The following is a 22,235-nucleotide window of genomic DNA, read 5'->3' as shown; positions in this document are numbered from 1 at the left end:
TACTGTATAAGGTTAGGTTTACAACTATGTTGCATGAATAAAACAAGAAACTATATATAGGTTATGCATTTCTAATTCAACTTTTTGTAAATCAAATATTACAGTACAACTGTATAATTTTAACAGTAATGCTGTTTTATAATAAAAAAGGAATAACTTTCATGTCAAATTTTGAATCCCAAATAAAAAGGGATATTTATAGTTTATATGTTGGTAATCATTATTGAAAAGTGACGTTTTAGAACGACGATCCTTTAAGATAACCCTAAATAATGGAGATATTAAATATACTAAGAAATGACATTTCTTAAAGGGATTACAAATGTTATTGATAATGTGAAAATTGAAGTGTCTGTTTAAAATACGATATACGATGTGACATTTTATTTTGTAAAATAAGTATGCGCCTTAGCTTTGTAAGAACATTGCTCGTGTTTGCGTTATTGGGAAATATTATTATTTGGCACAGAATATGGAGGTTATTCGCAGCACAAAACACGTTAGGATTATTGACACCTGGTGCTGTTACTAATGATCCACCACACAAATTGCATCGTCGTTTATCTCGCCTTGTAACTATAATTATACGTCAATTTGAAAGTTTTGAAAATGACGTGGTGTCCACAGTGGAATCCGTATTGAATTCTTTCCCAACCATACCAATTTTAATTGTATGCGATGAGCTGCCGTATCCACCTTTGGAATTGCATTTTGAAAATGAAACATTGCAGAATGTTAAACTCATCACTTTGCATACCGATTTCAACAAAACTTATGAGGAAAGAAATCCTATGTTTTACATACGCACTAAGTTTGTATTATTTTTACCTGATGCTAGTCAAATACCCAACAAACAAATTCTACAGGTAATTCATTCATTTTATATTATAAAAGATTATAAACAAGATTATATATATATATATTATACAAGAATATATATATATATATATATATATATATATATATATATATATATATATATAAATGAATTATATTAATTATTAATATATTTTTCATATAGAATACCATTGCACAAATGTCAAAATATGGAATAGTAAGTGTACCTGTAGGTGAAGTTACTTTATCTTGTCTTTCCGTGAACTTGAAGATTAAGGAATGGAGCTTACAATTCACTCATTCTTCTGACGTGGAATGTGATTTCGTAGTTGGAAAACATGCAACGATGTTAGAAGTCAAAACATTAAGAAAACTCTCCGATCCATTTCTATTGCCTTTTCCAGATGCATTGTACATACAAACTACAGCTATTGGTGCAAAGGTAAATTCATTTCTTTAATGTCAAATTTATTTTTAATTATTCGTTGATTTATCTATTTTTTATTATTTACATTTGCTTTTTTTTATTTACTCTAATAAGAGTAATAAATCGTTTGTGATTATTTTCTTAATGCTTCATTTGTTTTCTACGTGTGTGTTTTTTATATCATCTAAGTTTTAACATTTTCACGTGAATAATTTTGTTATTTAAAGTGGTAAGTGTTAATTTATTTGTTTTTATTTTGTAATATGTATTTATATTAGAATTTGGTTTATATTAATAATATTATAAGAGTAACATTTGATAGTTTTTTACATTGATAGATTCATATTCTAAAAGATCATCAGTTTAACGAAAGAAAGATGTTATATAGAAATCAACAAATTCAAGGAAAGTTGGAACAATTACATCAAAGTCGTGAAAAATTAATGTTTAAACAGTTAGGAATGAAAAAAGTAATAAGAGCTTCCAATTTAATTGAATGGTATGGATGCTCGAAAGAAACTTCAAGATGTTTTGGATCAGTGATAAATGGTATACCATCATATATTTATCAGAATCGACATACACCTCCTTGTTGTCTTGCTGGATTGAGAAAAGTTGCTCATCACGTTTTTGATCAGTTAGATGAAGTTGGTATTCGTTTCTGGTTAGAAGGAACATCATTGTTAGGTGCAATGAAAAATGGAGATATTCTACCATGGGATCATGAAGTACAAATAGGAATAAATAAATTTGATTTAGAAAGATCTCCATGGTTAGTTAAAGCTAAAGTTAAACCTGTTGTAGATAAACACGGTTTTGTTTGGGAAAAAGCTACAGAGGGTGCATTTTTTAAAGTACAATATTCCAAAATTAATAATTTACACGTTAACTTACTTCCATTCTATACTAAAAATGGATCTATGGTTAAAGACGCATGGTTTATGAAAAATGAAGATTTTCCTGAACAATTTCTTCATCCTATGTCAAGCATTGAATTTGCGGGTAGACAAGTTCCATGCCCAAATAATATTAGAGACTTTTTAGAGCTTAAATATTTTAAAGGAGTCGTAGAAAATCCAAAGCTTCCAAATAAGATCATTTTTAATTAAATTTCATTACTTTTATTATTGTTATTCGCATTCCATTAAATGCTATCGATGTTATTTCTTTTTTTTTTAGAATAATTCGTATTAAATAAAAAGTAACGACTGATATCGTTTTACGAGATCTGTTATAAACGTTATAATATTTCCAATTAATATAATAGGGAATTGATATTAGATAACTAATTATATTATTATTTGCACGCTTTGTATTAACTTTTTGTATTATTGAAAATATAATTATTAACAATAAGAACAAAATATTTAAGTGAAACATTTTTAATCGATATGAACTTTGATTTATGATTCCATGTAATGTTGAAGTAATAATTAATAAGTAGTTATATTGTAAGTCAGCATGCGTGAATTGAAAATGAGCAATAGTCATTAACATTGCATTATTTCTGCTTAGAAGTTAAGATAATAAAAAAAAAGTACATAAATTTGATGCCAAATATTTCTACTTGTATTTAAAAGTCTAATAATAATCCCATTAACATTTGGACAGCTTTCAACAAAAACATCAAATAAAGTTATAACATTTAATAATTAATGCAATAATATGTTTTTACAATACCTTCGACTATTACTTACAAATATATATTGCAAATAACAAACTTCTCCTGAAGATATATTACTGTATAATGTGTTCTTTTTTTTCTCATTCTAATTTAACATCTTTCGGTGGTGTTAATGTAGGTGGTTCTCGTATAAAACTTAATAATTTTTCTAATTTCATACATTCTAATTCAGTATCTGTTAAATCGATTTGCTTTTTCGTTGGTTTTACTTTCACTCTAAGATTTGGTGATAGTTTTAATGCATTTATGGTGCCCCTATTAATAAAAACATTTTATTAAAGTCTTTTACAAATATGTAATAAGTTTATGTTCCTGTATATTCAAATATTAATTACTTGTCATCACCAACTATGATAAAGGGTAGTTTAGTATTAAAAGCAAGCCTTGTTAATTTGTATTTTTTTTTACTAACAATTGCTTGGCTACAAATTGGTCTGTATTTGTTTACGTTCAAATCAAAAACAGTAACTTTTCCATCATTTGATACACAAGCCAAGACAGTTGAACTGTAAGGTGCCCATTGAACATCTCCAATTGGAACACCAAGGTCAAACATAAAAAGTGGATCTCTGTGTAATGAAATATTCATAAGTTTGTATCCACAATTTTGCTTAGTTTATATTTAAAACTTACGGTCTTTCATCTTCCCATATTTTAATTCTCCAATCTCCTGAACAACTTGCAAATATTTTCGAATTATATTTATTGAAGACTATACGATACACTGGCATATTATGAGCTTCATTATATATTTGCATATAAATGCTACTGTATGCTGTATTACATTTATACATAGTACCTTCCTCAGTTCCAACTAAGAATACATGTTCATCAGATGGATAAAAAGCTAGACAAGTTCCACAGCCTTCACATAATTGTTAATGATTAATAAATATTTCTAGATAAAATATAAAACTTCATATTATCAATATAATATACCTTTGAGTGTTATCATTGTACCATCAGGACCTGGTATTGGTGGTTGATCAAGATACAAAGTCATAACAGTTGTTAATCCGAGTTCTTTTTGATTGAGAACCCAAAAATTGATTTTACCATCGATACTAACACTATAAAATGCTAAATTTCCTTCTTGAGTATCTGGTGCCCAACGAACCTTTAATAAATATTATAATCAATGAATATAATTAATATTTTTTATGAATGTGTGTGTGTTTGTAATATACCTCCCATACAATTCCTCCATGTTTTTGGGTAACGTCATTACTTTTGTACTGTGGGCCTGTTGGTGGTAACATAATATTATATACAGCTACTGAACCGTCTTTCATACCTTTATTAAAAAGATTAATAAATAATAAATTAAATCATGTATTAATAGTTTACAAAATATTAATACGTTTCATAAAATTTACCAATGACTAACAAATGAGGATGTTGAATGCTAAAATCTAAACACATTACTGGAGATTCTATTGGACAAATCCATTCTGGATACGATGGATTTTTCAAACTAAATAAACATACTGAACCATTCTTTATAGGACTACTAAATGTCACTGTAATACAGTAAAAATTGATAATATTATTATAAATATATTAAATATAATTATACATTAATTACTAACATGTTCCATATGCTACTGCAAATAGATCATAATATCTTGCGTTAAAGCATACATCTGTGATATCATGTTTTTTTGTTGGTTCATAATGGAATTTCCATAATGGTAATAAAGATCCTTCACCATCTTTAAATTCATCACTTGGATCATCCCAATATCTATAGTCTACAAACATTATTAATGAATAGAACATTAAATTGAGTAAATTGAAAATTATATAATTAAACTTACCCTGAGCAATTTCATCAAATATATTTTGATTCACCATTCTTTCTAATGTTTTAGCTGCTTTAATCATTCTATCATACATTTCTATGTTCTCCATTTGTTCTTTTTTTTTATATCCTCTCTTCGTACCTGTGTAACTGGCAATCTTCTTTCTCTTTCTTTTTCACGTTGTTGTTGCATGTAATCTTCCTGTATAATTAAATATTTAATTATAAATACTGCCCCCCCCACACACAAGAATACTTTGAGAATCCTTATTATTATTATTATTATTATTATTATTATTATTATTATTATTATTATTATTATTTATACACCTGGTATTCGTCAAAAATAGTCCATTGGAAGACGTGCGTATTAAACAATGCTGTAGGTGGAGGTAAAGTTTGTGTACTCATATCCTATAAAAGAAATGAATGGCTTACTCATCCATAAAATATTGCAACATTTAATAAACTTACTCTCATAGGATTTTCATACGTTAATGCAGCTCTCTCGCAAAAATTAAATTGATTAGGTATTTTTTTATGTCTCTCTCTTTGGTACTCATTTTCACCTAATTCCGCTTCGTATTCATATTCTCCTTCATATTCTAAAATGTATTATAATATTTTGATTTAAAATATTATTGAACAATCAGAAGATGCTTAATATTAAAAAAAAAAAAACATTTACTTTGAAATTTAGGATGAATTATTCTGAAACACACCTTCATCTGCATATTTATCCAGTACATCCTCCTGCCTGGTATCAAAGGTCAACCCATCATCATGGTTTTCTGCTATACAAAAATATAATATAAAATAAATGCATTTTTCTAATAGTATATCCGATAATCATTTGTTATATTATGTATTGGCTTACCAACAATACCACCAGCTATTTGCACCTTAGCTTCCTCAGAATCTTTACGTAGTATAGTACCAGGTACACTCATGAGAGTTACTACATTAGGAGGATCAGGTAGTCTAATAAATTCTCTTAATTTCCAAGACCATTCAACTAGTGAGTCAGGAATACGTGTGTTGTGTACTGTAAGTACTCGTGCAATTTCTTCTTGAAGTTCCTAAAATTAACATTACTATGAAATATTTGCAACCTTTAGATAGTATTAGGTCGAGTCATAAATAACTTCCGTTTTTTTATGAGACAAAGAATGGCGTTTCTGCGACTGATAAGTGCAAGACACCTTTCGTGGAGTTTTTTTTTGCACTCTTTGCAATTGTTGAACGTATCTATTGGATTTTACTCCAATATTACCTTTAAAAGGTTCATCAAAGTCAGAAATACGTCCTGCACTTGGTTCATCTTTTAAGATCGTATCTCCAGAACGGAATTTTACAAACCAATTTCTGATTGCCCTATCAGTTATCAGTTCTGCACTGTATACGCTGTATATTTTTTCAGTTGCCACTTTAGTGCTATTGCCTTGTTTCAATTCTTAAAGCATTACATGTCGAACATGCACTTTTTACTATTCATTTCAGTTGTTAAGAAAAACAGTTAAATGTAACATATTGACTGCATAAAAAAATTAACAGAAGACTAACTGAATCCTCATCTATACAGTGATATCGAAAATCCGTTTGTTTCGGTGACTTATAGTAGGTAAATACGAAAAATAGATTCTACATAGCCGCATTGGAAATTACTTATGACTCGACCTAATATTTAATAATACAAAAGAATTCAATGTACTGTTTCTGTTAATTGTAATTGATCATCAGGTTTAAGAGCAACTTTTCCTCGCATCCAATCCGTATCTCCACCAGCTAAGCTCATACCTGACATACGACTCTTCAAACTCGAATACTAAAATGTTCATGAACATTATTAATTATTAATTGTTAATTTATATATAAAAATACTTTATCAGAATTTACAGTAACTTACATCTTTCATCAATTCTGAGACTTTAGAGGGTTGTCTTTTGGGTAACGTAGAAGCCATTATGTGTTATTTGTTATATGTTATTAAATAAAGTTATGAAAACTTAAATATTTGATTAGGTTTATCCTCAGCTGTGCAGATTTTGTTGTTCATGCATGGAAAAAAATTTTATTTATGGTTGTCAAGGATACATTGGTATTATTATGGTTACTACTGCCATTTATTTCTTGCCACTTCTAATAGAATTTTCTAAGCTTTTTCTAAACAAGATTTACATTAGTTTGACATAAATAATTATTAAAATGAACAAATAATATTATATATTTATATATATTCCAAATAAAATGTCATAAAAATATGCTTGATAATAATTGATATAAATAAAATCGGTTAGATTTGATTATTAATTTTAATTTCATTGAATAACATTAATTGTATTAAAATGTATTCGTATATTTAATATACTTAATACAATAAATATACTTTTATGGAATTTATAGAAAATGTTTTTTAAAAAAAATATAAACATGATAAGATTTATATCTGTATTTTTGGTTATTGGTTGAAAGAAAATCAATACTGGACTATCCCAAGATAATATAAGCATTTCAACAAGTTGTTACTAGATTCTTGTGTGGAATGTAAATGAATTGTTATAGTGTATAATAAATATTATAAATATATGATATTCATGTACGTATAATAATAATAATAATTAGTGTCACATTATTTATTTGTTTATTCATGTATCTTTGTTTTAAGTGTTTCATATTAAAATGTTTGTCATATGAAATAATTAAAAAACTATCTTAATGGAATATTAAAACAAATTGTATAGTTATTTAAAAAAACAAAAAGAAATAAAATATTATATTTTGTGGATTTTGCAGATAAGTTAAAAAGAAAAAAATATATTATCTTGTTGTCATGGAGGATAGTGGAATTGATAGTGACCCTAAAATAATTACTCACAATGAAGATGAAAAACTATTTCTGGTAAGCACATAATTTTAATCTAAATATTATTTGTTAAAATTAATATCAGTTTATATAAATATATTTAATTAATGCAAAGTTAAATGTGTGTGAATGTATTTTTTTGTAGGGAAGTGATAGTAGTTGTAACAGTAATCTGACGCAAACATCTCAAAGAAATTCAACTAAACAATGGCAAAAGAAACTTGGTACGCGATTTATCATTAATTAATTCAAACTTATATTCACAAATCAATTGTAAGTGCATCTTTTGTTTAGTTTTATCTAATTATTATATTCAATCACATAATTAATATTAATTTTAAAATCAAGATTTCATAATATAAAGATATATAAATTTGTTTTTTTTTTTTTATAGAAGCACGAATTGAACAAGCAAAACGAATACAACATAATTCAGATTATATGAAATTACCAAAACATGAAACGTCCAAAATAAATGTATGTAGTAATAATAGTAGCGGATTAATATCGATAGAAAGGTTGCCTATTCCATCTAAAAATAAAGAAAATCTTCCATTAGTTGAATATTGGCATAGTGGAAGTGAAAGGTAATTTTAATTAATTATAAATAATAATAATAATAATATCCTTCCATTCGCGGTCTTCGTATCCTATTTCTTTCAGGTCCCTTCTAATATTATCTTATAAATAATATTATATCATAATAAATTATAATTTTCTTCTTCTTCTTCATGGTAGAAGAGTAGTAGAAGAAGAAGAAGAAGAAATTATAATAAGGGAGGAATATGTAGGATTTGTTCTACAAATTTGAATAAAAATAAAATTAGTTGTTACTACTACTGTTGTAAAAAAAAATTGTAATATATTTTTTGTTAGCGATGATGAAACTACACTTTTCTCATTATCAAAAGGAAAAGAATCTCTGAAACATAAACGAGAGCTTACTGATACATTTAGTATCGAGGATTTAAGTGAAGAAAGTGAAGATTCTTTGAATTTAGATCCAACTCAACCATCTCATGCATTTACGTGGACTTACGTACCTTCTGGATGTTTTGCTTGCCATTGTCAAATATTATAATGTAAAACAACGAGTCGTATTTAATGAAAACAATACAAAATTATTTATGAAAATTAAATGAAATAGTTTACGACATAATATCAGCTGAATATATAAACTAGTATTATGCATTATATATTTTCAAATACTTTTTAAGAAAAGTAAATAAAATATTTTTGTGCTTCTAGTAAAAAAAAATGCTAATATTAATAAAGAATATATATGTTATCTTTCTTTATTTATGGTTGTGTGTTGCGTATTTCAATAATTATTTACGCTTTAATTAAAATAAAACGAATTAAATATAAGAAAAGTTCCAAGATGCAACGCACTTTAATACAAAAAAAAATTAATCCTACGTTGTTTGCATTGTGACGAAAACATTATTATTATTGAAAATTTATTAAATTATAAAAATCAAAAATATTTATTTAACATTTATGATACATGATATTTACATAAATATTAATTACATAGGATCTAATGTTCAGGATACCCCCTCAGTCTTATCTTTTTATACTGTAGTATATACTATTTTTTATTTTCTTTCTTTTTTTTTTTTTTTTTAAGTATTTTTCATGTATTACTTGTCAATCATTTTTTTCCTATTAGTTTTGTAAAGATAGCAGTAAACAATTATCATTACATTAATGTAGATACAATACAATTATACCTAGCATTTTTCTTTTTTTAGAATGAATATGTTAAAACTATTTACATTAAACAAGTATCATTATACTAAAATTTCTCATTTATATTATTATTAATATTATTATTACTACTACTACTACTAGTATTAGTACTACCTACTACTACTACTACTATTACAATAACACTATTAACTACATTATTATTAAAATCATTATTAATATTAATCTTATTATTCTATACAAGATGAATAACAAATTACGTATAACAAAATTTTTCAAAACATAATTCACTACTTTGTTAGATATTATTTGTCATCACATAGATGTGATCTAAATATATTAATTATATTACTGAAAGTTCATGATTTTGTATCAAAATATTTATAATGCAAAAGCTTATCTGATAATTTTTGATACAAATTTGTAATATTCATTATATGAGGATGATGCCTTTTATTTTTATTTCTGTAATAATGTAGTTTAACGACATTTGTATATTATAATAAAAAAAAACGTACTGTTTAATACAAATAATATTAATAATCTTATCGCGAATGAAACAAATAGAATAATTTAATTAATAAATAATAATCTTTTAATAGAATATAACAGTTAATTTAAAAATCATTAATAAAATAATAAGCTTACCTGTGTGCACTCTTTACTTTTAACAAAATATATTTACTGAATATTTACTAAAGTTACTAATAAGACAATAAAATATATGTAATCAAAATAAATGAAAATGCACATAAATATTATGAAAAATATGTGAATACTGTTATAATAACCAAAAAAGAAGAGCTATTTATTTAATTAAATATATTATATCTCAAATAATTACTCGAGATTCTTGTGCTGGTGGTACTGTATTGTCTAGAGAAAATGATTTTTTGATAGTTGATGCAATGATATTTGATTGATAAATTTCACTGTTTTTCTTTTGAAAATAATGAAACATATTTAGGATCATACCTAATATCGTTAAGCTTAATGCACGCATTAATATTTATCAACTGAGCAAGAGTGGTGCAATTTACTTTCATACTAAGACCTCCAACTACCATGTATGTACTTAATTCTCCTAAGTTAACAGGTTTTGATGGTATACCATAAAACGAATATTGGTTGGTCGAAGTTTTGTCAAAATCACTATCATTTGTACAATTACTAGGTAAAAAATTAAAGTCGGTAGAATATTTTGGTAGTGGATTTATAGATTTTCGAGCAACGGCTTTTACTTTGTACGGATGATGGCGTTCACGTATAGTTGACTTAGCTGTAGATTTTCTTGCAACCGCTCGACTTTTCAACATTTGTTTCGATGACTTTCTCTCTTGTCTCGCTGTTTCTAATAATTCCGATTCACTAATGCTATTCCACGAAACTTTGTCCATTATGTTCTCCAACATTTCTTTATAATTTGTTGCAATTTCTATCTTAACTGGAAATTCTGGATGTTCTTTAAAATTATGCGTATCAACTTGATTTGGATTATTAAATGTTTCAGTGCAATATTTACATTTATAATAATTAACGTGTTTGGTTACATGTTTTCTCATACCATTGATAAAAATTGTTTTAAAAGAACATATTGGACAAATGTATACTTTATGTAATCCTTTTCCACTGTCAGTTATGAAATGAAATGGTAAATGAGAATGAAACATATTTTGATGATTTTTCATATCGTAATCAGAGTGACATACTTCGTGGCACCATTGACAAATCCATGTTCTATTTTCGCTACTATCAGCAGTACTTTGTACAGTCATTTTAATATCACTATCTCGAGTTTGTGTGTTTGAAGAAAGTGGCACGTGTACTTCGTTATATTTAAATGGAAGATTCAGTTTTAATCCATTTAATTCATTAACTACTGTCGAAGTTTGATGATTTGAATTCCAATGTTTTCGTAATACATCTAAAGAATTACTTTGTATTTTGCAATAAAAGCAAGAGTATCTTATTTCCTTTGAATCATCATTATTTTCATTGTTTTTATTTGTAACTTCTTTATCTTTTGTAGATTTTTCTACATTATTTACATCTTTGCTAGTTGATGCAGTATTTTTCTCAGGGTCTTCTTCTATAAAATAAAATGGTACATAAGGATGAAAGATCTTCCAATGTATTCGAAAATCTGCTTGCAAATCACTAGTAAAATCACAATATCGGCACTTATAATCAGCAGATTTTGACTCGTGTATTTTCGAATGAGATTCCATTTCATTTATAGTTATAGGAATAAAACCACACTCTTTACAATCTTTTAATATTTCACTTAATTCTTGATCACTTTTATTGTTACTATTAGCATAAGTCTCTCTTAATTGTTTTCTTTCTTTACGTTCTTGCAAAGTCATAACACCAAATTCCTTCAACCAAAAATCTTCGATTAATTCCGGATCATAGGCCATAGGATTACGAACGATTTTCTCAGAAAAACCTGGATGTTTTGTACGAATATGTTGAAGCATCGAGTTTTGATAGTTGGTACTTCGATCACAATGAGGACAAAGATATTCAAGACATTTTAAATGTACTGCTTGCACATGTAATTTAAATCCACGCATTCTATTGTATCCCTTTTTGCAATGTTTACAAATTAAATAATAATCTGAATTATTCTCTAGTAAATCTGTATAAAATATTTTAATTTAATTAGTAATATATTTATAATGTATTTATTTGTATTATTAAAAAAAAAATCTTATTGGCAAAAAAAAAATGTTCAAATTTACCTTCTCTTTTCTTTGCTTGTACATTCTTTTCTTGATCCAATTCATTATCTTCTATAGTATCATCAATGACAAGATTCTTGCTACTATCGCTGTCATTATAATCATCGTCATAGTCGTAATCATCTTCATCGTCATAATCAATATTATCCTTATCATTACCTTTACCTTTATCATTATCATTATCATTATCATTAGCATTATCATTAGCATCAGCATTAACATTAGCACTATTTTTATCTTTGTCTTTATTTTCATCTTCATCTTTATCCTTATCTTTATGTTTATCTTTATCTTTATTCATATCTTTATCCATATCCTTAGCCGTATTTTCATCCTTATCCTTTTCTTTATCCTTTTCCTTATCTTTTTCCTTATCCTTTACCTTATCCTTTACCTTTTCCTTTACCTTTTCCTTTTCCATTACTTTTTCCATTACTTTTTCTTTTTCCTTTTCCTTTTCCTTATTCTTATTCTTATTTTTATCTTTATTCTTATCTTTACCATTACTGTAATCATTACTATTTATATTAATAGTTTTAATTTTTCTAGTTACGTTACAACTCATCTTCTTTTTTTCGAAGATAAATTTTTTAACTTTTCAACATCTTCCTTAATGATCTTGCGATTACTTTTAGTAACAGAAGGCGACGTATTTTTATTTTTTACAGGTGTAATGGTTTTTGTATTATTCTTATTATGACCTTGTTTTAGTAATAATCCTTTCATTATTTCAGTTTGTTTTCTAAGCAAAGTATAGACCTATAAAATACAAAATGAATAATATAATAATTTGAAATTTTCGTACAATGTATAATATACGATTTTTTAAACAAACCCATTTTTCAATAGAATTATCAGGAGAAAGAGGTTCATGAGCTGGTCGTCTTCCATGGTGACGTCTTTGAAAATGTTTCAACAATGCGTTACGATTTACAGACAAGAATCCACAACCCTTGCAATGCCATCTAAATAAGCGTTAATAAATATTATAAAAATCCTTGTTGTTTTATACAGTTAATCAATTGGATAAATTAATGGTTCATATTTACCTTGAGTAATTTAATTCTCTGTAAAGATGATCCCGCATATCGTGCTTGTATTTTGTCTTGTATTGATCACACAATGTACACACATACAAATTATTCACAGGACTTCCATAAGGTCCAAATAATTCATTGTCTGATTCATCATCAATTTCTATAGTCGTTTTTGATTTCGTTGGTGTTTTTTCAAGTGAAATATTACTAGTATGTTTGACTATTTCTTTCGATTTATTACTTTCACTTCCAACAGAATTATTCACTTCAATTTTCTCACAGGACAGCGAACGTTTTGATTTTTCTTTGTTGTTGTGTTTATTTTCGTCCAGAGAAACTGATTTGACGTGTTTAATTTTAGCTGGTTTAGCACAAACTGAATCCACCGAATCACTTTTTCTTTTTCCTTGTTTGACAGATGTTGTTTCAGTTTTTAAAACGACTTCCTCATCTTCTAAAAGGATACCACGAATATGTCTAACTCGTGGCATATCTCTTCTCCAAAGAGGAGTAGTATCGAAAGGTTCATCTTGTCCTCCTTGTTCAGCCGAATCACCTGATTTTTTACTTATCCCTTTAATCTTCTGATAATTCGTGATATAATCAAAATTTGGTTCATTTTTATGTTTTAAGCTAATATGTTGTTCGAGAACTACTTTTATATTTGTCTTCAAATCGCAGGGAGTACACTTGAATTGACTCTTCTCATCGTGGGTTACATTCGAATGATTTACCATTTCAGCTTTGTAAACACATTTAAATTCACATAAGTTACATTTCCAATGGTTACCATCAGAATCTGGAATGTCTTCTTCTGTTTCTTCTTGAGCTGATTGTTGAATGTTATTTTCTGTACTTTCTAATTCCCTAATTACTTTGACAAATGGCCTTTTCTCCGGATGTTTATCAGAAAGATGTCTCTCTATGATATGCCTATAGAACATTTCACCACTATCAGAGAGCATATCCAATGCATCGTATACTTAATAACATATATGAAACATCTGGCAAGTGTTAGATAAAAGTACTTAATATTGAAAGAATTTGACAATTATTTTTCATTGATTCTGTCTTACACTTGTCATATGTTTGAATTGTCAATTCTATTAAATAAAGATTATATATCTAAGCAGATCAAATAAAATAATAATATTACAAACCTATGATAGTGATGATGATTACAATGAGAACATTTATACAGTCTAGTATCATGCATTTTCAAATGAACTCCCATTTTATCAATTGCTATGTTTTGTACTTCTTGGCCTGGAGATGGTTGTGGACAATGTGGGCATCGGAAGTACTGTTCATCAGAATGCAATGCTTTTAAATGATAACGTAGCATAGCTTCGTCGACAGTAAGATAATTACATTCTGTTACGCTGCATACGTATCTACAAATAAAATAAAAAATAATTAACGGTATATTACCTATATTTCTTAGTTTTAAGTATTAGTAATTTTAGTATGTACCAGGCTATGTAAAGGTAACTATGTTTACCCCTTGTAGGATTTACTATGTATTAACCTTGATATTACTGTGTAAATTATTCTTTTCTGGTATAATAAATAAATAAATAAATAAATAAATAAATAAATAAATAAATAAATAATACATTAAAAATACTAAAATCAAATTGGTTTGTAATAATTGCGTATACTTTATAATACCTTTTATGCTCTGGTACATATTTAGGTATAAAACTTTCATCGTTATCTTTTTCAGAGTCTTTAGGTTTTCCTCCCATTCGTCCGTTTTGATGAGAACTACTAGCAAGATTGACCATTTTGTCGAACATTCTCTCTTTTTTATCTAAGCAAGGTACTGGATTAACTGGACCAATTTCTGGTACAGTTTCGTCTTTAGCATGAAGTTGCAAATGTCTAATAATATTAGTTCTAACTTTAGTAGTATAAGGACAAACGGCACATTGTACTTCACGATTATATATCGCTTGACGAGGCAACGATTCTATTTCGTCAGGACCAAAACTTAATTTTTCACTGTCAGTAGTTTTGTCAACATCTTTTTCCGGTGTTCTTATCATTTTTCGTTTTTTACCTTTTCGTTCTATATTAATAGGCCACTATGTAAAACAATATTAAAATGTTTTATGAAATGTTAACTAATAAAATAATATTTATTATGTTGCCATTGTTCACTTACGGTATTTTGTACAATAAAGAGGCCATCGGCTGAAGGATTTTTTGGATCAGCAGGAACGACTTTACAGCATTGAATTTTATGCTTTGTTTTCATATGAGCATTTGCTTGATAAGAAACAGTAAATCGTGAATCACATAGTGCACAACCAAAACGTTTTAATCCATGTTGTTTTAAATGCTCAAGTAAAAAGCCAATTTTAACAAAACGTTTCTTGCAGTGTACACACCTTAAATTCTTCTCAGCTGATTTATAAGCGCACTTTTTCATATGTCCTCGAAGAACAATTGAATTAATAGCACTGAATTCACAATTTTCATAACCACATTTATACAATTGATTTCCTATAAGACCTGTATTTTTAATATCTTCCAAAGACAACAGTTTCTCTGATTTATTACTTGAAACATTAGGGTTATTCGAGGTTTCTATGTCCTGAGTTATATTTATTTCTTGCTTTTCACTATTATTTTCAGTCGTATCTATATTTGACGTTTCTTGGATATCCTTATCACTTTGTTCTAACTTTTCTTCGAAGATTTTAGTATCGCTTTGTGTAACTTCAATATGATCTAATATCTCTATATCACTGTCTTCTGTTTTGTTTTCATTATTTAATGATTTCTTACTAGGGGAAGAAATATTGCTCTGATTAGCCAAATTTTTCACGAAATTAGGATTATCTAAAACATTGATATTGATATATTCATCCGAACAATCTAATGAATTTGTCAATTGTAATGGATCTACTGCACTGACATCTCCATCTACGCCAGATAATAATTGTAATTCTGGTTCATGAAGAATATGTTTTGAAATATGATACTTTCCGTCCGGATCAATATTTGTGCTTGATGTTTTATTTCCTAATTTAGAATCCTTTTTATTCTCTGAAGATTTCTTTTTCTTAGATGACGAAGATTTGCCTTCTTTATTATCGGCATTTAAAGATGAATTAGTCATCGTATCCGTCGAATCATCTTTCGTACTTTCATCCAATATAGAAATGTCTTCTAACAATTCAGGAGATGATGATTCATTTTCATGTGTTTCTACCACCATGCTTGTAGTTTTCATATCCAGTGTTCTTATTGACAGTCGACTTATTATGTCTAAAGATTTGTGTATCTGAATATTTGAATGGACATTAGTTAAATCGAATGTTAAAATGATTTCTTTGATAAAAAAAATTGTTCTCAGAAAATTTAGCCCATACCTGTGGTGATATAGTACGTTCAAGAATCTGTGGCAATCGATTACAATGAAATAGACTTAAATGGGTAAGCATATCGCTGAATTTGTCTGTACCATTTAAACAGTACAAACATTGGTGTTTATTAATCCCATGAACTTTGTAATGCTATTAATGATAAAGAATAATTACATAAACATAGAATCATGTATTCAATAAGTAATTATATTTGATATTTTTAAATACATACTGTTACTAGATGGTGTGCTTTTTTGAATGATAAGGGACATAAGTGACACTTATAAGTAGATACACTACCATGCTTTGTTTTTAAATGATTCCAAAATGCGTCTGGTATGTAAAAAATCTTGCCACATTCTGAAAATAAAATTCATACTTAAAAAATTTCAATTAAAGTACGAAATGTCGAATATAACAAAAAAAAAAAAAAGAGAAAAGCATACAAACCATGTTGACATATGTACGGTTCTACGTAATCACGGCGATTATAATCTTCTTTAGTTGGAACCTCTTTTTTTAATTTACCAAGCAAAATGCCAGTATTTGTGACTGTTGAGTGAGATATCGCCTAGAACAATTTGAATATTGAAACAAGAATAATAATGAAATTATATACATATAATACAAATTGACGAATATAATTTTGTTTTTCAAAATACCTGATGTATTTGTACATAAGATGGTGTAATTGCTCTATAAAAACAGCAATTACATTGATAACGACAATGCGAATGTCTCTCATTTATATGGTTTAACATTTGCGTGCAATCACTTAGAACCATATAACAATAGGCACATTTTTGATAATCATATGGAGAAGGATCATTTTTCTTAATTGGAGCTAACACATGTAGATTGTAATGTTGGCAAAATGAAATTTCAGAATCTGATGTAAAAGAACAATTACGACTCATACATTTGTACAAATGGCCGAGTTTTGTAGGTTTTAACATCTTGGAATAACTGTCGGAAGATTTCAATTTATCTACTGACGACTTAGATATTAAATCCTTTGCTCTAAGAGAAGGCGTCGTTTTAATCACTTTTAAAATTTTATAATTTGGATTTGATAAGGTTGGAGAGTTTGATCCCGTAATATTATGAGTAGTTACTGGTGATATAGTAGTTACTGGTGATATGGTAGTTACTGGTGATATAGTAGTTACTGGTGATATAGTAGTTACTGGTGATATAGTAGGTACTGGTGATATAGTAGTATTTGCAGCAACAGATACTTGAAATGGTAATGTGTTATGGTCTATTTGAATTATCTGTGACTTTGGAACGATTGGTATGAAATTGGTTGCAGTTGTTGATGGTTTAGGCATCAGTGGTTTGACTGGTATTAATTTTAAAGGTTCACTTGCTTTTCCGATTGGTTGTCTTAGAGTCACAGGATTAATTCTTTTTAAAATAAATGGTTGATTAGAAGCTTTTAAAAGTGAAACTGATTTATGTGTAACTGGTAAAGTTTCTACAGCTTTTCTGATATCATTTATCTACAAATAAATATATTATTATTAATAAATTTTTAACATTATTATACAAATAATTTGATCTTATAGAAAATACTTACAATAGTATTTTCACTTTCGACATTTTCAGTAGATGGTGCAAGACTAACTACATTCTCAATTTTTAGAAATGAACATTCTTCTTCTGTATCCGTTTGTAATACATCACCTAAAGCATCAGGTTGACTTCCAGCTAATCAAAAATATACCAATATTAAAGAGTATAATTAAATAGTATAATTTACATATATAAATATACTTGACTCTTTAACTAATTACCATTTAATGATAGCCTATCTTCTTCAATCTTTTCTGGAGATGGATTAGGCACAGAAAGCATATCACCGCTTAAACGTCTGAATCTGAGAAAACTTCTTGGTTCATTGTCATTATTTGAAATTGATTTTGTATAATTGTGTACTGTTGTATTTTGTTCATCAAAGAATTGACTAAGGCTAGAAATAGGTATTACATTTGGAGGTTTTGGTATATCTTTATTGTTGCTATTATCAATTGGAGTACTAGAATTTTCAGATGCATCTCCATCACGTGATTTTGTACTTTGCAATTGAGCGGCAAGTCTTTGTATGGTTGTCATCATCGGATCTTTTGACGATGCTGTAATATTGGAAGTTTCTTTTAATATTGTGTTTACATCTGTAGTTATTTCTGTGTCTGTTTGTTCGCTACTAGAATCTGAATCATAAATGGTTGCAGACTCTCTAGTAGTATCATTATCACTTGTCTCAATTTCACTTTCAATCGTCTTATTATCAACATTTGTTAATAGTTGGGGAGGATGATTTTGGGAATCTGTTGTTTTTTCAGAACTGAGACTTGAATTATTTTCAATCATATCGTTAATATTATCTTGCTCATTTATTTTGTTTAATTCTTTAGATTTTAACGTGTCTTCCTCATTTATTGTTGTAGTAGCATTTGATACAGATGGCTCCATTGTATTTGTATTATTTTCAGATGAGGTTGTTGAACTTGTAGAAAGAACAGATTTATTTAAAAGACATAATTCCAAAATACTTGTTGTTGACTTCAAATCTTTATTCTGATTATCTTCTTTTTGCACATTCGTTTTCATTTTATCTTTTAAAGTGTCGATAATAGATTTCTTCTTTTCGGAAACATCTTTATGTACTTTAATGCCAAAATTTTCAAAAATTTCTTGCATTTTCTTTTTACGTTCCAATTGAATTTCTACTTCTTTGCGTTCTAACTCAGGTGAACACACGAATACACTTAATTTATCATTAATAGTGCTTGGTACCGTCGGTTCTTCTGATTCCTTTTTAAGCAGTGTCGATTGTGTTTCAGCCTTAGATGCATTATTCGATTTATTGTTATTAATCGTAGATTTTTTGTTTATTTTATTCTCTTTATTTTTCTCTTTAGAAATAGCTTCTATCTGAATAATTTTATTTACATCGTCACTATTAGAAACAATCTGTTCTTCACTCGTTTGCTCATCATTATTCATTTCTTGTTCTACAGATTCAAAAGAAGTGTCAGTTGTTTCAACCTTTAATTTCAAATCTTGATCAATTAATGAAATGAGATCTGTATGAGTCGCGTCAATAGACATATTTATCTTGATAATATTTACATCCTCAACATTAGGATGCCAAATTTTCAAATGTTTCTGTACATTCTTTTCTTTTATTTGTACATAATAGCAAGCTGAACACAAATATCCATATACAATGTCCTTTTCTGGTATTGAATCTATATTTACGGTATTATTAAAAGTACTTTTATATTTGCAACAAGATTTATAATAATGAGTACGCATAGATGGTTTATAAATAGTTTGATAAGAACACTTCTTACATTGAAATCTATATTCGCCAGTATGTGATGTACAATGTTCATAAAATTCTTCAATTACAGTATCTTTAGTTCCTTTGAAAGAGACATAACAAAATCTACAATTAAATGAATAAAATTTCTTATTTTTCTTTACAACTTTTGTACACATCTCTTTTTCATAATAATCATTATTTTTAGCTTCTTCTATTGCATAAAGAGCTTTTTTCAACTCAAATCTAGAGATTAAAACTTCTTTTTCAGGATGAATCAATTTATAATGATGAATAATCTTTGTACCCTTAAACGGACAATATAAACAATCATATCTTTGATGACCCGACCAAGCATATTCAATTAATTCTTCTATATTTAAATTAAGCCGTTCTTCTTCATTTTCATTTGATGCTGACATTTCTTTAAGTTTTTCTTTAATATCTTTTTTCTTATTGTTTTCTTCATCTTTTATAACATTATCATCTTCGGCCTCATCATTCATTTCATAATCAACAGAGGATAAAATAGATTCTTTTGTATCTTCTTCCTTGTCTGGTATGCTTTCTTCTACTGGATTTTCTGACTTTTCTATTACATCAGATTTATCTTTTCTAATATCTATTTTCTCAAGTGTACCTTGAATTTCTTTGATAATATGATCAGATTCTACCTGTACCGTAGGTGACACCTTTTTTCTTTTCTTTTTTGATAAAATTCCCATTTGCCAATTTAATTTCTTTCTTTTTCTTTTAACTGAAATTTTCTTTTGACTTTGTTCAATACGTATGGAATCACTTACATCATCACCAACATCAACGTCGCTTACTTTTTCTAATTGAGATACCTTTTTGTTTATTTTAGAAGATACTAGCTCTTCTGCAGTATCATCTAATAATAATTCTTCACTATTATTGGATTTATCAAGATTATTATTAACTTTCTTTCCAGAAGCTATACTACTACTTGACATAGAAATATCTGAAACAATACTTTCTTCGTCCGTAATCGATGTAACATCATCAATCTTATCAACACTAAGAAGTGTTGAACGTTTCTTTTTTAAACACTTCTTAGAGAGATTCGAAATGTTTGATCTACTACTCTTAAGAGATGATAATTGCAATGAGCTATGACTTCGTTCTTTTTCTGTAATAAGTGAATTATCTATAACAGTAGTTAATTCTACTACATCTAAATTAAAACTTTCGTCTGAAGAACTATCAAACATTGTCTTGGTAGATTCAATTTTGGCAATATTCGTTTTTTCTATAAGAACTCGAGCCTCTTTAGGAGTTTCTTTATGAAGTACACGTTTACTTCTACGTAGAACTTCGACATCTGGATATTTTTCATCTTCTTCTTCTTCTTTGGTGACATCGGAATTCTTGTTACCACTACTCCATTCTCGATTATTACTTCGTAAAGATAATGGTTGATCTTCCTCACTATCAGAACTAAAAATTTGTTCCTTTAAACGTTGACGTGTAAGCCTTTGCATATCCTTTTTATTCTTGCTTTTAGTTTTACTTAACTTTTGGTTATTACGAATTCTAGGAACTTTTGTTGATTTAGGGCTACTTAATACTTGTTCCTTACTTTCTATATCCAAATTGTTTTGCTTAGTCAATGGTTTGCTTACTTCTGGTTTTTTATATGTCGAATTCGAGTTACTCGAAGATATAATTGTAGTAGGACTACTCGTTTGATTTTCTTTTACAACTCGACACATACGATGCCCTGTAGCTGTTACCACACCTTCGCTAATAAACATTTCTCGAATATCTTCTTGTAACATTTCTAAAGAATTTCTTCTTTTTGTTTTTGGCTTGGTGGACATTTTAAAACCACTTTCTTTATCGTCAATTGTTTCATTGCTTAAAGAAGTATTCTCGATTGATGTAAATCGTTCATTTTCATTTAATTCTTCTATACAATTTAACTTTTCTTCTAAGTTATCCTTCTTGTCTTCAATTTTCTTTATATCATTGCTATTTTCGACAATTTCATTCGTATCGTTATTAATTTCTGACATTTCCTTTATTTCAGACTTTACCAAGACAGTAGAGGAACTTTTCAATTGATCAATATTACATTTCTCATCTGTTTTTACAAGTTCCTTAGATTCAGAAGACATCTCAAGAGATTCTTTCTGATTCTTTTCATTCTTCTCATCAGTATTACTATTACTCTCTGATTTAATTTTATTATCATCATCATTTTTATTAAGTTTATTATCCTCGTCTTTTTCATCAGATAAATTATTCAATATATTCAATCTTTCAGCTAAACAATCTTCTTCAGAACTATCAGAAGAAACAATGACACGTCGTTTTTTCTTAACTTGTACCTTTTTCTTCTCAGCATCTGCATTTTTATCCGAACTACTACTTTCAGATTCAGATTCAATAATCTTCTTAATCCTCTTA

The 22,235-nt window shown here is 27.8% G+C and overlaps 4 protein-coding genes across 6 annotated transcripts in view; 2 read left to right on the top strand and 2 right to left on the bottom strand.

Moving 5' to 3' along the window:
- Positions 1-87: 87 nt before the first annotated feature.
- On the top strand, positions 88-2,920 carry LOC107067696 (ribitol 5-phosphate transferase FKRP). Its single transcript, XM_015323437.2, has 3 exons — positions 88-866; positions 1,022-1,279; positions 1,603-2,920. The coding sequence occupies exons 1-3, from the start codon at positions 402-404 to the stop codon at positions 2,371-2,373; spliced, it is 1,494 nt and encodes a 497-aa protein (XP_015178923.1). The 5' UTR covers positions 88-401; the 3' UTR covers positions 2,374-2,920.
- On the top strand, positions 1,140-8,910 carry LOC107067698 (uncharacterized). 3 transcript variants are annotated; one of them, XM_089178917.1, is made up of 5 exons: positions 1,140-1,279; positions 7,543-7,648; positions 7,758-7,836; positions 8,007-8,199; positions 8,489-8,910. In XM_089178917.1, the coding sequence occupies exons 2-5, from the start codon at positions 7,580-7,582 to the stop codon at positions 8,691-8,693; spliced, it is 546 nt and encodes a 181-aa protein (XP_089035043.1). In that variant the 5' UTR covers positions 1,140-1,279; positions 7,543-7,579; the 3' UTR covers positions 8,694-8,910. The 3 variants fall into 3 exon arrangements, with proteins under 3 accessions (XP_089035043.1, XP_089035048.1, XP_015178926.1); XM_089178922.1 differs by lacking the exon at positions 1,140-1,279 and adding an exon at positions 6,560-6,696; XM_015323440.2 differs by lacking the exon at positions 1,140-1,279 and adding an exon at positions 7,208-7,345.
- On the bottom strand, positions 2,428-6,797 carry LOC107067695 (dynein intermediate chain 2, ciliary). Its single transcript, XM_089178810.1, is given in 14 exon segments — positions 2,428-3,203; positions 3,284-3,517; positions 3,582-3,813; positions 3,888-4,065; positions 4,136-4,242; positions 4,325-4,468; positions 4,538-4,699; positions 4,766-4,876; positions 4,879-4,951; positions 5,080-5,354; positions 5,472-5,543; positions 5,627-5,828; positions 6,461-6,574; positions 6,656-6,797. Coding segments are annotated over 14 exon segments (2,136 nt in total). The 5' UTR covers positions 6,713-6,797; the 3' UTR covers positions 2,428-3,028.
- Positions 8,911-9,071: 161 nt separating the features above from the next.
- LOC107067606 (uncharacterized) overlaps positions 9,072-22,235 on the bottom strand; it is a 21,182-nt gene continuing 8,018 nt past the window's right edge. The window contains 14 exon segments of the mRNA XM_089178730.1: positions 9,072-11,963; positions 12,067-12,651; positions 12,654-12,825; positions 12,902-13,031; positions 13,116-14,036; positions 14,264-14,497; positions 14,775-15,190; positions 15,271-16,395; positions 16,484-16,627; positions 16,710-16,837; positions 16,928-17,048; positions 17,140-17,979; positions 18,057-18,187; positions 18,274-22,234. Of these exon segments, the coding sequence (XP_089034856.1) occupies positions 10,252-11,963; positions 12,067-12,651; positions 12,654-12,825; positions 12,902-13,031; positions 13,116-14,036; positions 14,264-14,497; positions 14,775-15,190; positions 15,271-16,395; positions 16,484-16,627; positions 16,710-16,837; positions 16,928-17,048; positions 17,140-17,979; positions 18,057-18,187; positions 18,274-22,234 (10,620 nt within the window). The 3' untranslated portion in view covers positions 9,072-10,251.

This window comes from Polistes dominula, unplaced genomic scaffold (genome assembly GCF_049000335.1).
Source record: "Polistes dominula isolate Pdom_NZ unplaced genomic scaffold, Pdom_raw_medaka contig_373, whole genome shotgun sequence".
In the NCBI taxonomy this organism is placed as follows: domain Eukaryota; kingdom Metazoa; phylum Arthropoda; class Insecta; order Hymenoptera; family Vespidae; genus Polistes; species Polistes dominula.
This window is presented reverse-complemented; position numbering and strand designations above follow the sequence as displayed.